Source organism: Chiloscyllium plagiosum, unplaced genomic scaffold (genome assembly GCF_037043375.1).
Source record: "Chiloscyllium plagiosum isolate Xiang-an unplaced genomic scaffold, Cpla_swu_hap1 HiC_scaffold_24, whole genome shotgun sequence".
Taxonomy (NCBI): Eukaryota; Metazoa; Chordata; class Chondrichthyes; order Orectolobiformes; family Hemiscylliidae; genus Chiloscyllium; species Chiloscyllium plagiosum.
This window is the reverse complement of record NW_028270162.1, coordinates 8,979,039-8,996,234: the sequence shown is the minus strand read 5'-3', so window position 1 is coordinate 8,996,234 and position 17,196 is coordinate 8,979,039. Positions and strand designations below refer to the sequence as shown.

Sequence of the window (17,196 nt, the reverse complement as noted above, 5' to 3'; positions counted from 1 at the left end):
AAGAGTCATAGAGTACAGCACAGAAAGAGACCCTTCAGTCCAACTAGTCCATGCCAACCAGATGTCCTAACCTAATCTAGTCTCATGTGCCAATGCTTGGCCTATTTCTTTCTAAGCCCTTCCTATTCATATTCCCATCCAGATGCCTTTTAAATGTTGTAATTGTACGAACATCCACCACTTCCTCTGGCAACTCATTCCATACATGCACCACCCTCTGTTTGAAAATGTTGCCCATCTTTCCCATCTTACTCTAAACCTACGCCCTCTAGTTCTGGACTCCCCCACCCCTGGGAAAAGACCTTGTCTATTTACCCTATCCATGCCCATCATGATTTTATAAACCTCTATAAGGTCACCCCTCAGTATCCGATGCTCCAGGGTAAACAGTACCACCCAATTCAGCCTCTCTCTATAGCTGAAATCTTCCAACCCTGGCAACATCCTTGTAAATCTTTTATGAATCCTTTCAAGTTTCACAACATAGGAAGGATACCAGAATTGCATGAAATATTCCAAAAGTGGCCTAACCAATGTTCTGTATAGCTGGAACATGACCTCCCAACTCCTATACTCAACGCTCTGACCAATAAAGGAAAGTATACCAAATGCCATCCTCACTATTCTATCTTCCTGTAACTCTACTTTAAAGGAACTATGAACTTGCACTCTATGGTGCAACACTCCCCAGGATCTTAGCATTAAATGTATAATGCTAAGATTGGATTTGTTTTTCCAAAATGCAGCACCTCACATTTATCTGAATTAAACTCCACCTGCCACTTCTCAGCCCACTGGCCCATCTGATCAAGATCCCATTGTAATCGGAGGTAACCTTCTTTGCTATCCACTACACCTCCAATTTTCGTGTCATCTGCAAACTTACTAACTATACCTCTTATGCTCGCATCCAAATCATTTATATAAATAACGAAAAGCATTGGATCCAGCACTGATCCTTGTGGCACTCCATTGGTCACAGGCCTCCAGTCTGAAAAACAACTCTCCACCGCCACCCTCTGTCTTTTACCTTCGAGCAAGTGCTGTATCCAAATGGCTAGTTCTCCCTGTATTCCATGAGATCTAACCTTGCTAACCAATCTCACGTGAAGAACCTTGTCAAACATCTTAGTAAAATCCATATAGATCACATTTACCGCTCTGCCCTCATCAATCCTCTTTGTTACGTCTTCAAAAAATTCAATCAAGTTTGAGAGACATTATTTTTCCATGCACAAAGTCATGCTGACTATCCCTAATGAGTCCCTGCTTTTCCAAATACATGTAAATCTTATCCATCAGGAGTCCTTCCAACAACTTGCCCACCACCAATGTCAGGCTCACTGGTCTAAAGTTCCCTGGCTTTTCCTTCCCACCTTTCTTAAATAGTGGCTCCATATTAGCCATCCTCCAGTCTTCCAGCAACCCACCTGTAACTATCTCAGTAAGGGACCCAGCAATCATTTCCCTAGCTTCCCACAGAGTTCAAGGGTAATCTTCCATGTCCTTTTCCACAGTAAGCACAGATGCAAAATACTCACTTACTATCTCCCGCAGCTACACACGTAGGCTGCCTTGCTGATCTTTGAGGGCCCTATTCTCTCCCTAATTACACTTTTGTCCTTAATGTATTTATAAAATACCTTTGGATTCTCTTTAACCCTATTTGCCAAAGCTATCTCATGTCCCCTTTTTTCCTTCCTGATTTCCCTCTTAAGTATACTCCTACTGCCTTTATACTCTTCTAAGGATTCACTCAATCTCTCTATACCTGACATATGTTTCGTTTTTCTTAACAAAACCTCGATTTCTCTAGTCATCTAGCATTCCCTAAACCTACCAGCCTTTCCTATCACCCTAACAGGAATACCTTGTCTCTGGACTCTTGTTATCTCATTTTTGAAGGTTTCCCATTTTCCAGCTGTCCCTTTATCTGCGAACATCTGCCCCAATCAGCTTTTGAAAGTTCTTGTCTAACACTGTCAAAATTAGCCTTTCTCCAATTTAGAACTTCAACTTTTAGATCTGGTCTATACTTTTCCATCACTATTTAAAACTAATAGAATTATGGTCGCTGGCCCTAAAGTGCTCCCCCGCTGATACCTCAGTCACATGCCCTGCCTTATTTCCCAAGAGTAGGTCACGTTTTGTAGATACATCCACATACTGAATGAGAAAATGTTCTTGTACACACTTACGTTTCTTCTCCATTAAACCCTTCACACTATGGCAGTCCAAGTCTATGTTTAGAAAGTTATAATCACCTACCATAACCACCTATTATTCTTACAGATAACTGAAATCTCCTTACAAATTGTTTCTCAATTTCCCCCTGACAATTAGGGGGTATATATATATATATATATATTACAATCCCAATAAGATGATCATCCCTTTCTTATTTCTCAGTTCCACTCAAATAACTTCCCTGGATGTATTCCCAGGAATATTCTCCCTTGGATTTGATACTGAGTAATGAACCCAGGCAGGTGTCAGATTTGGAGGTAGGTGAGCACTCTGATAATCGTAACCACAATTTGGTTATGTTCACTTTAGCAATGGAAAGGGATAGGTATATACACAGGGCAAGAGTTATAGCTGGGGGAAAGGCAATTATGATGCGATTGGGCAAGATTTAGGATGGATGGGGAAAGAAACTGCAGGGGAGGGGCACAATTGAAATGTGGAGCTTATTCAAGGAACAGCTACTGCATGTCTTTGCTAAGTATGTACCTGTCAGGCAGGGAGAAAGTGGATGAGCAAAGGAGCCATGGTTTACTAAAGAAGTTGAGTCTCTTGTCAAGAGGAAGAAGAAGGCTTATGTTAGGATGAGATGTTAAGGCTCACTTAGGGCGATTGAGAGTTATACGTTAGCCAGGAAAGACCGAAAGAAAGAGAGAACTAAGAGGAGCCAGGAGGGGACATGAAAAGCCGCTGGCAGATATGATCAAGGAAAACCCTAAAGCTTTCTATGGGTATATCAGGAATAAAGGAATGACTAGAATAAGATTAGGGTCACAATCAGGAACAGTAGTGGGAAGTTGTGTGTCGAGTCCGAGGAGATAGGAGAAACACTAAATGATTTTTTTTTGTCAGTATTTACACTGTAAAAAGACAATGTTGTCAAGGAGAATGCTGAGATACAGGCTACTAGACGAGACAGAACTGAGGTTCACAAGGAGGTGGTGTTAGCAATTCTGGAAAGTGTGAAAATAGATAACTCCCCTGGGCAGGATGGGATTTATCCTCGGATTCTCTGGGAAGCCAGGGCAGAGCCTTTGGCTTTGACCTTTACGTCATCATTGTCTACAGGAATAATGCCAAAATACTGGAGGATAGCAAATGTCGTTCCCTTGTTCAAGGAGGAGTGTGGAGAGAACCCTGGTAATTATAGACCAGAGAGCCTTACTTTGGTTGTGGGTAAAGTGTGGGAAAAGGTTAGAAGAGATAGAAATCATAATAATCTAGAAAGGAATAAGTTGATTAGGTATAATCAACGCAGTTTTGTGAAGGATAGTTTGTGCCTCACAAAATACATATTAAGTTATTTGAGAAGGTGACCACAGATGGATGAGGATAAAACAGCTGATGTGGTGTATATTGATTTCAGTAAGGCGTTTGATAAGGTATTCCACGATAGGTTATTGCACAAAATATGGAGGCGTGGGATTGAGAGCCATTTAGCGGTGCGTTTTAGAAATTGGCTATCTGAAAGCATCCTAGAGTTTAGTTATTAGTGGTATACCACAAAGATCTGTTTTGGGTCCACATGCGGTTTGCCATTTTTATAAATGAGCTGGATGAGGGCGCAGAACGACGGGTTAGTAGACTAAAGTTGGACAGTGCCGAAGGATGTTGCAGATTACAGAGGGGCATAGATAAGCTGCAGACCTGGGCTGAGAGGTGAAAAATGGAGTTTAATGCAGAAAAGTGTGAGGTGATTCACTTTGGAAGGAGCAACAGGAATAAAGAGTACTGGGCTAATGGTAAGGGTCTTGGCAGTGTAGATGAACAGAGAGATCTCTGTGTCCATGTACATAGATCCCTGAAAGTTGCTACCCATAGATGTTCAAAGTTTGTGAGAAGATTTGTAGCTCGGGTGCTCGTTGTTGTGGTTCTGTTCGCCGAGCTGGGAATTTGTGTTGCAGACATTTCGTCCCCTGTCTAGGTGACATCCTCAGTGCTTGGGAGCCTCTTGTGAAGCGCTTCTGTGATGTTTCCTCTGGCATTTATAGTGATTTGTGTCTGCCGCTTCAGGTTGCCAGTTCCAGCTGTCCGCTGCAGTGGTCGGTATAGGTCCAGGTCGATGTACTTATTGATTGAATCTGTGGATAAATGCCATGCCTCTAGGAATTCCCTGGCTGTTCTCTGTTTGGCTTGTCCTATAATAGTGGTGTTGTCCCAGTCAAACTCATGTTGCTTGTCATCTGAGTGTGTGGCTACTAAGGATAGCTGGTCGTGTCGTTTTGTGGCTAGTTGGTGTTCATGGATGCGGATCATTAGCTGTCTTCCTGTTTGTCCTATGTAGTGTTTTGTGCAGCCCTTGCATGGGATTTTGTACACAGCATTTCCGAACTGACAGCCAGACTACTGCGACCACTAGGACACATAACAGCACACAAACCAACAGCCACTCTCAGACAACAACTCACCAGGACGAAGGACCCGATACCCAGCATGAGCAAAACCAATGTAGTGTACAAAATCCCATGCAAGGGCTGCACAAAACACTACATAGGACAAACAGGAAGACAGCTAATGATCCGCATCCATGAACACCAACCAGCCACGAAACGACACGACCAGCTATCCTTAGTAGCCACACACTCAGATGACAAGCAACATGAGTTTGACTGGGACAACGCCACTATTATAGGACAAGCCAAACAGAGAACAGCCAGGGAATTCCTAGAGGCATGGCATTCATCCACAGATTCAATCAATAAGCACATCGACCTGGACCCAATATACTAGCCACTGCAGCGGACAGCTGGAACTGACAACCGGAAGGGGCAGATACAAATCACTATAAATGCTGGAGGAAGCATCACAGAAGCGCTTCACAAGAGGCTCCCAAGCACTGAGGATGTCACCTAGACAGGGGACGAAACGTCTGCAACACAAATTCCCAGCTCGGCAAACAGAACCACAACAGTTGCTACCCAAGTTGATAGGGTTGTTAAGAAGGCATACGGAAAAAGGCATAGCTTTTATTGGTAGGGGTATTGAGTTTCTGAGCCACAAGGTCATGTTGCAGCTGTACAAAACTCTGGTATAGCCGCACTTGGAGTATTCATACAGTGCTGGTCACCGGATTATAGGAAGGATGTGGAAGCTTTGGAAATCGGAGAGGAGATTTATTAGGATGTTGCCTGGTATGGAGGGAAGGTCTTATGAGGAAAGCCTGAGGGACTTGAGGCTGGTTTCATTAGAGAAGAAGGAGGTTAGCATTTCAGATAATCAGAGGTTTAGATAGGGTGAACAGTGAGAGCCTTTTTCCTCGGATGGTGATGGCTAGGATGAGGGAACATTGCTTTAAAATTGAAGGGTGATAGATATAGGACAGTTGTCAGAGATAGTTTCTTTACTCAGAGAGTAGTAGGGGCATAGAACACCCTGCCTGCAACAGTAGCAGACTCACCAACCTTAAGGGCATTTAAATGGTCATTGGAATACTGTAGGACAGATGGGCTTCAGATTGGTTCCACAGGTCATCACAACATTAAGGGCCAAAGGGCCAATACTGCGCTGTAATGTTCTATGTTCTAAATACAGCAGTAATGCTATCCCTTACCAAAAAGGCCACTCCCCCTCCTCTCTAGCCCCCCCCTTTCTATCCTTCCTATAGCATTTGTATCCTGGAACATTAAGCTGCCAGTCCTGTCCATCACTGAGCCACATTTCTGTAATTGTTATGATATCCCAGTCCCATGTTTCTAACCATGCCCTGAGTTAATCTGCTTTCCCTGTTAGAACTCTTGCATTGAAGTCAATACAGTTTAGCAGACCTACCTTGTTCTCTGCTTTGTTCTTGCCTGCCCTGACTATTTGACTCACTCCTTTTCCCAACTGTACCAGTCTCAGATTCTCTCTTTCCTCACTCTGGTCAACAGTCAAAATAATACACAGAATTAAACTGAACTTGGTCCATACTTAAATATGCTGGCCAGCTGGGTAGGAATGTAAACAGAAACAGAAATTGCTGGAAAAACACAGCAGGTCTGGCAGCATCTGTGGAGAGAAAACAGAGTGGATATTTTGAGTACTGGCCCTTCTTCAGATCTAGAAGCAGCTAAGAAAAGGTGATATGCTGATAACAGAGGGTTGGAGGAAAAGGAGTGAGCAGATAGGAGGAGATGGAGTCCAGAGAGAGAAAAAAGGTTAGGCAGACAAAGGATTTGCTGATAATAAGCCAGGAAAGAAGAGAAGCTAGTTAGGTGCTGAAAGCAAACCATTTGAAGACAGGAGCTGGGGTTGTGGGGACAGATAATAGACAATGAAGGAGGTGTTCACGCTCTCCTCTATATTGAAAAGATGAAATACAGAATGGGTGAGTACTTTGCGGAACACCTACATTGTGTCCATAAAAATGATCCCGAGCTTCCACTTGCCTGCCATGCACTTCCATGCCAACATTTCAGTCTCAAGCCTGCTGGAGTGCTCCAGTGAAAATCTTCCAGCTTGAGGGAAGATCTTCTACTGAAGTATCCTCATCTTCTACTTAAGTAGCTTACAGATTCAACATTGAGATTAACAATTTCAGAGCACGAACACTACCTTCCTGTCTATTCCTCATCATCAGCTATTTTGCTAGCTGCTTCAAATGCTGAAGAACTAGACTTGAAATGTTAACTCTGTTTTCTGTCCATAAATGCTGCCAGATCTGCTGAGTATCTCCACCAATTTCTGTTTTTGTTTGTTTGAGATCTCTGGCATCCACAATTCTTTGTTTTATTATTTGAGCAGGAATGTAATTTGTTGGCTATGGTGTGACAAAGAGTCATAGCACCGAAACAGACCCTCGTCCAACTCGTCCATGCCGACCAGATATCCCAAACCAGTCTGCCAGCAGCCGGCCCATATCGCTCCATCCAATTGCCTTTTAGATGTTATAATCATACCAGCATCTACCACTTCCTCTAGCAGCCCATTCCACACATGCTCCACCCTCTGCGTGAAAAAGTTACCCCTTAGGTCTCTTTTATACTTTTCCCCTCTCATGCTAAACCTGAACCAGGACAACCCGAGAATGGTGAAAACTCAACAGATTTAAAATCCTTACAGCCTGCAAAGACTTCCAGCTCAACAGTCTAAAATAATGTTGGAATTCTGATAATCAGGCAAGTGCATTAAAAAAAATGTCAATGTATAGCATGCTTGTTCTTATAAAGGCATGTATTTTTAATTGCTTCACTAACAAACCCAAAATCCCACAGTTAGTATACATACGTAGTTAACAATGCCAACACTTGTAAGACATTTTGCTCTTTCTTTTTCAGCTGTTCTTCATATGGAATGTTCCAAAGGGGTGTCACCACATCAGCAATTTGTTCACTTAAAGGTCTGTCCAAAACATTCACTGGAGCAGTACGTTTTTGTTCATGATTATCATTCTCAGTGCCTTCCTGCTTTCGTTTCTTGGCAATAGGATCAGCTTTTGGTTTTGCTAATCGGACATGCAAATTCCTATTTTTCCAAACTTGCCCCTGAAGGACCTCCATTGCTCGATCGCGTTCTTGCTCCTCTTTAAAAGTCACAAATGCAAAAGGCCGCTTTCCAAAGAGTTTGATTTTGTGAGGAACTAAGTTATTCCTGCTGAGAAATTTTCTTAAATCACTGAAACTTACAAATTTTGGGAGGTTCTGTATTTCAATCTTGTAAATCTCAGATGTAAAAAGATCATCTTTAATATAGCGATACACATCAGCCTCAAGCTCAGTTCCATTCACCTGAGTTTCATCTGAGATGCAGGAATCCTCATTTTCCTCAGGCGTGGATGTCTCATTAATTTCTTTTTGAAGGTCTCCAGGAGAAATGCTGGTTCCTTCTTCTGCCATTGTTTTTCCAAATTCTAAAATACATACAACATTATTATTATTCTACAACCACACAAAAACAACATCCAGTGTTCCTCAATCAGACACCATGCTTCCAAATATCCCTTGATTCTGTTCCAACAAATCCAAATTCAAAACAGTACTTAATGAATCAAGATGAATTTTTAATTTTTCAAATGAAGTCCCAAGCTGATGCTGTTCATTTGTTTAAACTTATGAATTTTTACTTTTCCATTGGCTTAAGCATTAGACCTTAATTCACTTCTTCATATCTTTACAGCCATTAGACAGCAATTTTCAACAGTTCTAGCCAAATTGGTTTTAATATCCACAACGAAAAAATACACAGGAACATCCAAGTTGCCACTAAAAATGTTCAACGCTAGTCCACTGTCATTTGACATCAGGTTCATTACACAAGTTCGGGATTTCAGTGCACAAATCAAGGATTATCCTTTGTGGCAACATTGAAGGAACTGTGCAGTGTCAGTATACTATCTTTCTCATAAAATACTAACCAAAGTCCCTTCTACTTTTTCAGGTCTTAAAAGATTATACAGTATTCTGAGAATACCAGGAACTACTTGCATATCTGGTTAACATTTATTCTTCAAACAAAACCATTTTGTGGGGTTTTGGAGTTGGGATTCAGGGGTTGGGAGTTGGGACAGAAAAACTATAAACCATTTAGCCTGACGTGAGCAGTAGGAAAAATACGAGAATCTATTAAGGTGATAATAATAGTCACTAAGTTTTCTAAGTATCCTACAAATTAATGTAACAAGCAGGACAGGCAATGAATAAACAATGGATGCAGCAGATTTAGATTTTCAATAAACATTTTATTCAGTTTATTGAGTGATTTGGTTATTGAACGAGTAACTCAAGAGGTCTGGACTAATGCTCTGGAATAAAGTTCAAATCCTACAACTGTAGCTGGGAAATTTAAAATCAGTCAGTTAAACAAATGTGGAATAAAAACCTAGTTTCAGTAACAGTGGGCATAAAACGATCTTAAAAAAAAGCTCATCCGGTTCACAAATTTGGGAAGGAAATCTGCCATCTTTACTCAGTCTGGCCCACAATTAGGAGGCATATTTTTAAGATGAGAGGAAAACGTTTCATAAAGGGCAAAAGCAACGTTTGTTTTTTAAAAAACAGAGTGGCTCATGTGTGAAATGAACTGCCAGAGGAAGTGGTGGATGCAATGTTTAAAAGGCATTTGGATAAGTATGTGAATAGGAAAACGTTGAAGGGATATGGGCCAAGTGCAGGCAGGTAGGACTAGTTTAGTTTGGGAACATGGTCAGTGTGGACTGATTGGACTGAAGGGTCTGTTTCCATGCTATATGATTCTATGACACTACATATGACACTAGACCCACAACAATTGACTCTTAACTGCCCTCTGAAATGGCCGACCAAGCCAATCAGTTGCATTTATGTCAGTGGCTCACTGGCACCTTCTCAAGTTCAATTAAATTAGGAATCATAGGATCAGGGACATAATGAATTAGTGTACATGGAGGTTGGGTTAATGAACAAAAAAACAGTGGAAACAAACAAGTTATCTTCTGGTTAACACGCTGTATACAGTGGTCAGTAGTCAACTACACACAATCTACTTAGGCTGTAAGTTTGCTCGCTGAGCTGGAAAGTTTGTTTTCAGACTTTTCATTACCATACTAGATAAAATCAGAGAGTCTCTGGTGAACTGCTGGTGGTATGTCGCAATTTCTATGTATGTGTTTAGGTTTCTATGGGTGGATGATATCATTTCCAGTTCTTTTTCTCAGAGGACAGTAGATGGGATTCAAATTGATGTATTTATTGATAGAGGTCCGGTTGGAAAGCCATGCTTCAAGGAATGTGAGGTCTGCTAATGCTGAAGATCAGAGTCAAGAGTGTGTTGCTGTAAAAGCACAACAGGTCAGGTAGCATCCGAAGAGCAGGAGAATCGATGTTTCAGGCTGGAGCCCTTCATTTTCCTGATGTGGACCTGACCTTTTGTGCTTTTCCAGCAACACTCTCGACATGCTTCAAGGAATTCTTATTGAGTCTCTGTTTGGCTTGTCCTAGGATGGATGTGTTGTCCCAGTCAAAGTGGTGTCCTCCTTCATCTGTAAGAAATAGTGGGTCGTGTCTTTTTGTGGCTAGAAGAAAGTGAGGACTGCAGATGCTGGAGATCAGGGTCAAGAGTGTGGTTTGGAAAAGCACAGCAGGTCAGACAGCATCCAAGGAGGAGAATCGATGTTTCGGGTAAAAGCACTTCATCGGGAATGAGGCTTGTGAGCCAAGGGGGTTGAGAGATAAATGGGAGGGGGTGGGGCTGGGAGGAAAGTAGCAAGAATGCAATAGGTAGACGAAGGTGGGGTTGATGGTGATTGGTCAGAGAGGAGGGTGGAGCGGATAGGTGGGAAGGAAGATGGATGGGTAGGACAGGTCATGAGGGCGATGCCGAATTGGAAGGTTGGATCTGGGATAAGGTCGGAGAAGGGGAAATGAGGAAACTAGTGAAATCCACATAATCCCATGTGGTTGGAGGGTCCCAAAGCAGAAAATGAGGCGTTCTTCCTCCAGGCGTCGAGTGGTTAGGGTTTGTCGATGGAGGAGGCCCAACATTTGCATGTACTTGGTGGAGTGGGAGGGGGTGTTAAAGTGTTCGGCCACAGCGCGATGGGGTTGCTACATGCCTGTGTCCTGGAGATGTTCTCTGAAGCATTCTGCAATAGGGCATCCTGTCTCCCCAATGTAGAGACCACATCAAGAGTGATGGATACAGTAAATGACGTGTGGAAGTGCAGATAAATTTCTGATAGATGTGGAAGGCTCCTTTGGGGCCTTGGACCGAGGTGAAGGCACAGGTTTTGCGATTCTTGCCGTGATAGGGGAAGGTGCCAGTAGGGGAGGGTGGGGGGGTTCCATCTTTGTTGCCATTGGAGTGGTGGTGTTCGAGGGCAGAGGTGTGGGAAGTGAATGAGATGCGCTGGACGGCATCATCAACCATGTGGGAGGGAAAGTTGTGATCTTAGAAGGATGCCGTCTGGTGTGTTCTGTGGTGGAACTGGTCCTCCTAGGAGCAGAGGTGGAGAAATTAGGAATAAGAGATAGAATTTTTACAGGAAGCAGGGTGGGAGGAGGTGTAGTCCAGGCAGCTGAGAGTGTCGGTGGGTTTGTAGAAGATGCTTGGTCTGGAGGAAGTCAGAGGATGCAAAGGAGAAATTATTGAGGGTGAAGACCAGTTTAGCCAATTGAATGAAAGTGTCAGTGGAAGGATACTGTGGGGATGCCAGGAGAGGAAGAAACAGAGGGCTTGGAGGCCTTCGTCATGGCAGATAAGAGGTGTACAGGGATTGGATGTCCATGGTAAAAATGAGGCTTTGAGGGCCAGGGAAACAAAAGTCATGGAGGTGGAGGAGGGCGTGGGTGGCATCCCAAATGTAGGTGGGGAGTTCCTGGACTGGGGGAATAGGATGGTATCAAAGTACGTGGAGATGAGTTCAGTGAGGCAGGTGCAGGCCGAGACTATAGGTCAGCCGCAGCAGTCAAGTTTGCGAATCTTGGGTAGGAGGTAGAATCGGGTGGGTAGAAAGCTTCAGAGAACATCTCCGGGACACACGCACAAAGCAACCCCACCATCCTGTGGCTGGGCACTTTACCTCCCCCTCCCACTCCGCAAAGGACAAGCAGATGCTGGGCCTCCTCCATCGCCAAACCCTAACCACCCAAGGAAGAAAGCCTCATCTTCCGCCTTGGAACCCTCCAACTACATGAGATCAATGTGGATTTCACCAGTTTCTTCATTTCCCCTCCCCCCCACATTATCCCAGATCCTACCTTCCATCTAGGCACCACCATCATGAACTGTCCTACCTATCTTCCTTCCCACCTACCTGCTCCACTCTCCTCTCCAACCAATCACCTTCTCCCTCACCTTCAAATACCTATCGCACTGTTGTGGTTCTGTTCGCCGAGCTGGGAATTTATGTTGCAGACGTTTCGCCCCCTGTCTAGTTTACATCCTCAGTGCTTGGGAGCCTCCTGTGAAGCCTGGAAGGATTCGATTCTTTCGGCACCGAGGATGTCACCTAGACAGGGGACGAAACGTCTGCAACACAAATTCCTAGCTCGGCGAACAGAACCACAACAATGAGCACCTGAGCTACAAATCTTCTCACAAACTTTGATCACCTACGGATGAGAGACGCTAAGACAAGCCAGGAAATGGGAATCCTGTGCCAACCGCCTAAATGCCACATATGAACCTATCGCACTCTCAGCTACCTTCCCCCCCAGCCCCACACTCCCCCCCTCCCCCAATTATCTCTCAATCCGCTTGGCTCTCAAGCCTCAATCCTGATGAAGGGCTTATACCCGAAATGTCGATTCTCCTGCTCCTTGGATGCTGCCTGACCTGTTGTGCTTTTCCAGCACCACACTCCTGACTCTTTTTGTGGCTAGTTGATGTTCATGTATCCTGGTAGCTAGTTTTCTGCCTGTTTGTTCAATGTCGTGTTTGTTACAGTCCTTGCAAGGTATTTTGTAAATGACATTCATTATGCTCATCATTTGCATAGCGTCTTTAAGTTCATCAGCCACTGTTTAAGTGTGTTGGTAGGTTTGTGGTCTATCATGTGCCAAGAGGTCTGAGCAGTCTGAAAGTCATTTCAGAGATGTAGGGTAAAGTTGTTAGGGTTTCTGGGCATGTTGCATCTGCTTGTTTGGGTTTGTTGCTGAGAAATTGGCGGACTGTGTTTATTGGGTACCTGTTTGTCTTGGTTACGCTGTATAAGTTTTTCTCTTCTGCTCTTTGTAGTTCCTCACTGCTGCAGTGTGTAGTGGCTTGTTGAAATAATGTCCCAATGCAGCTTGGTTATGGGGATGCTGGGATGATTGCTTCTGTAGTTAAGTATTTGGTCCATGTGTGTTGTTTTCCTGTAGACGCAGGTATGAAATTCCCCATTGATTGTTCGCTCTACTGTGACATCTAGGAATGACAGTTTGTTGTTGTTCTTCTCCACTTTGTGAATTTTATGCCAACGAGGATAGTATTGGTAGTGTTGTGGGTTTCCTCTAATTTGTTTTGTTTGGTGGTGACAAAGGTGCCATCCACATAGTGGTTCCACCCCCCAAGTTCGGGTTGGATGGTTGGAAGAGCTGTTTGTTCAAGTCTCTGCATTACTGCTTCTAATATTAGTGATCCCATGGGTGTTCCGTTGATTTGTTTGTAGGACTTGGTACTGAATGTGAAGTGGGTGGTAAGGTGCAGGTCCACTAGCTGTTATCTTTGCTGATGGCAAGTTGACCCTGTCTGGTGTTTGTGTCTTTGGTTCTTCTAGCAGTGTAGTTAGTGTTTCTTTGGCCAGGTTGATGTTAATGGATGTGAACAGAGCTGTTACATCAAAGGAAACCATTATTTCATCCTCATCTACCTTGGTGTCTTTGGTGTTCAGGAATTCTTGGGTGGAGTGGCGTGAGTCTTCTAAGTATTTTAGTCTTGGTGGAGTTCCTTGGCTAGTCTGTACATTGGTGTTACAGGTAGTGAGTCTATGGGTCTGAGGGGGTGGGGGGGGGGCTCCTGGTTTGTGCCGCCCTTGGACAAAAGGAACCGGAAATGATATCACCCACCCAAAGAAATCTAAACACAAATAGAAATGGGACATACCAACAGCACTTCTCCAGAGGCGCACTGATGTTACCTTGCTTCATTGGTAATGAAATGTTTGAAAACAAACCATTCAGCTCAGCGAGCAAACTCACATCCAGAACCTCTACTGGAGCTAGAGGTTCAAAAATCACTAACAATCCACTTAGATGAGGGAATGAGATGTAAAGAATCCAAATTTGTTAATGATGTAGACACAAAGGATGCAGATAGATGGAAGGGGAAATAGGCAAGTTAATTCAGTGGACAAGTATGTAGAAGACCAGATATAATTTAGGGAAGCGAAGTTATCCCTTAGGTAGGAGAATAAGTAGTTTATGTCACCTTGTTTTTAAATCAATGGGCTGGAAAATAAAGAGTGATTAAATATTATTGGAATTATATAGAACCTTGGTGGAACTACACGTAGGGATGTGCTGAAGCAAGGACATTTCCCCCATCTGGAAACTCAGAGCACGGGGTGACTACCTCAGAATAACATTTGATCATTCGGTAGTGAAAATTAGAAATTCCTTCAAACAAAGATTTGTGAATATTTTGAATTTTGCACTTTAACTCTGGATCATCTGTCATTAGGTCTAATCAAATTCTGTCTTAGAGATATACAACAGGGAAACAGTCCCTTCAGTCCAACCAGTCCATGCCGAACATAATCCCAAACTAAACTAGTTCCACCTGACCTGTTCCCAGACCCATATCCCTCCAAACCTTTCCTATTCATGTACTTATCCAAATGTCTTTTAAACATTACAATTGTACCCACATTCACCACTTCCACAGGAAGCTCATTCCACACACAAACCTCCCTCTGTTTTTTAAAAAAACTGCCCCCATGTCTTGTTTAAATCTTTTTCCTGTCATCTTAAAAATGTCTCCCCTAGTCTTGATATCCCCCAAAGGAAAACAACAGCTACCATTAACTCTATTCATACCCCTCATTCTTTCCCTTCATACCAAAAAATCTAAGATATATGGAGATAGCATACAAAGATGAAGGGAAGAAAAATTATTTAACTGCACAACAGGACCACTGGAGAAATTTTTCACCTATGAAATAAAAGGATAGTGACAGCTGATACTAAAATTGGCTAAACGGCAAGAGATTAGGTATACAATGGTGCTCTCCCCAGGGGTCAGAACAACCACTGACTTTTTGACATAGAATAATGGATGTAAAAGGGGATTATTTTAAAAACTCAAGGTGACAAAATTTTAAGTATTGTAAACTTTAAGGATAGAGATAGACTTCAGGAGGGCATGGTCAAACATGTGGTAGATGAAATTTAATGCTGAGAAGCGTGAAATGATAGCAAGAATGAGGAGAGACAATATAAAACAAAGCATATGTCATTTAGCCCTTTGAGCCTGTTCTTCCATTTAATGAGAACCTACAAAATTCAAACAGTTCCAGATAGGTTAGATGCAGGAAGGATGTCCCGGATGGTAAAGGGGTCCAAAGAAGGGTCATAGCTTAAGGATAAGGGCTAAACATTTGAGTACTGAGATTAGTAGAAATGTATTCACACAGAGAGTGGTGAGCCTGTTGAAGTCACAGAAAGTGGTTGAAGGGATCAAGGGATACCTGGGGAGGGGAGCAGGCTCAAGAGGTCAATGGCCTACTCCTGCTCCTACAATTAAGAGATATTATGCCTGGTCTGAGACCTAACTCCATATACTGTACATGCCTATATCCCTTAATACTTTTGCTTAATGAACATTTATCTACCTCAGGTTTAAAATCAGTAACTGATCAATCATGTGATTTGTGTAAGTGAGTTCCAAACATCTCCTACACTGTGTGGCAAAGTGCTTCCTAACATCTCTCCTGATCAGTCTAGCTCTAATTCTCAGACTATGCTCCCAGATTCTAGAATCCCCTAACGTAAAAATAGCTTATGTACCCTGTCTTTTCTGGTTCTTATTTTAAAGGGAGTACACAGACAAAAGAATGATGGGGTCATACATGCATAAATCATTCAAGGCAAATTGAAAAAGTAGTTAAAAAGGAAAAAACAGATCTTGAGCTTTATAAATAGGGGCACAGAGTGCAAAAGCAGCAAAGTTATGAGAAAATAAAACAAAGAACTGCAGGTGCTGAAGATCTGAAACAAAACCGGAAATTGCTGGAAAAACTCAGCAGGTCTGGTAGCATCTGTAGTGAGAAAGTAGAGTTAATGTTTTGAGTCCAGTGAATCCTGGTTCAGCTTTAACTGGAATGTATGTCAAATTCTAGGCACTATAGTTTAAGAAGCCACAAAGAAGGCTTTAGAAAATACACAAGAATCACTCCACGCACAACAGACTTCAGTTGAGAGGATAAATTGGAGGAACTGTTATTTTCCTGAGAAAATTGAGTTTTAATAACTGTTCAAAACCAGAAGGGGTCTAGATGGATTACATCAGGAGAAACAGTTCCCCTCAGAAGTGAGGTCAAGAATCAAAGGATACTCAATTAAGGTGACAGGCAAAAAAAACCAAAAGGTGACTCAAGAAAATATTTACTTTACGCAGCGTGATTGGGATCTGAAATGTGCTATTCAAGATTCTGGATTAGTGGTGCTGGAAGAGCACAGCAGTTCAGGCAGCATCCAAGGAGCTTTGAAATCGACGTTTCGGGCAAAAGCCCTTCATCAAGAGGATAGTTGATGCAAAATCAATTCTAGCTTTCAATAAGTCATTGCATATGCATTTAAGATTTTTTTTTAAAATCCTGTCGGGATATGTTGGAAAGGACAGAGCAGTGAACTAGCCGAATTGCTTGTCAACGTGTCAGGACAGACTCAACACGCCAGATAACATCCTTCACTGTGATAATCAATCAATGATTCTATAGCTCGATAGTTGGTTATGAACAACTTAAAAAGGAGACCGATATAGGAAAGTCAAAGAAAACAGATACATTCCATCCGAAACATATCGCCAGCATTTTGAGAGATATCAAGTAAAGACTCATACTTTAAAATCGTCCGCAGCAGCAATAATGAAGATTGCAGATTATTAAAATAACAATTCCACCATCAAAGAACTCGTTCGGGAGTGGAGAAACACTGGCGTTTTGAACACCGATCGCAACGAGAAAAACAAAACCACGTCGCTCACAAAAATTAATTGCTTGACAGCAAATGAGTGTCAACGCGTGAGGAATGTAAAAATCTGTTCTTACAGAATATTGCAAAAGAATGGAGGGGGAGGGGAACATCCCGAAGCTCATTGTGCAATTGAGAAGACAGGGATACGTGATGGATACAAAAATAAGTGACGCTCCAAATCTGTTTAATTATTTTTGTGCTCAACTCACCGCAACCGATTCTCTAAAGATTGAGCATAGAACACCTGCGGGACGCCGCCATTTTGTCAAAGCTACGTGTTTGGGTGGGAGGGGGAGAGAAGGAAAGGAAGCACAGCATTGTGGGAATGACCCTCCCAGGAATAGGGGTAAAAAATAACAAAAATAGTTGAACCTCGAATAAAATA

At 42.7% G+C, this 17,196-nt stretch overlaps 1 protein-coding gene across 2 annotated transcripts in view; it reads right to left on the bottom strand.

The window, feature by feature from the left end:
• The window catches only part of trmt2a (tRNA methyltransferase 2A), a 41,157-nt gene extending 24,048 nt beyond the window's left edge, over nt 1-17,109 (bottom strand). For both annotated transcript variants that reach the window (XM_087999875.1, XM_087999874.1), the window contains exons 1-2: nt 17,021-17,109; nt 7,450-8,071 (exon numbers count right to left, since the gene is read on the bottom strand). In XM_087999875.1, coding sequence (XP_087856001.1) covers nt 7,450-8,057 — 608 coding nt within the window. In that variant the 5' untranslated portion in view covers nt 8,058-8,071; nt 17,021-17,109. The remainder of the gene's footprint in view (nt 1-7,449; nt 8,072-17,020) is intronic.
• Nucleotides 17,110-17,196: the final 87 nt, after the last annotated feature.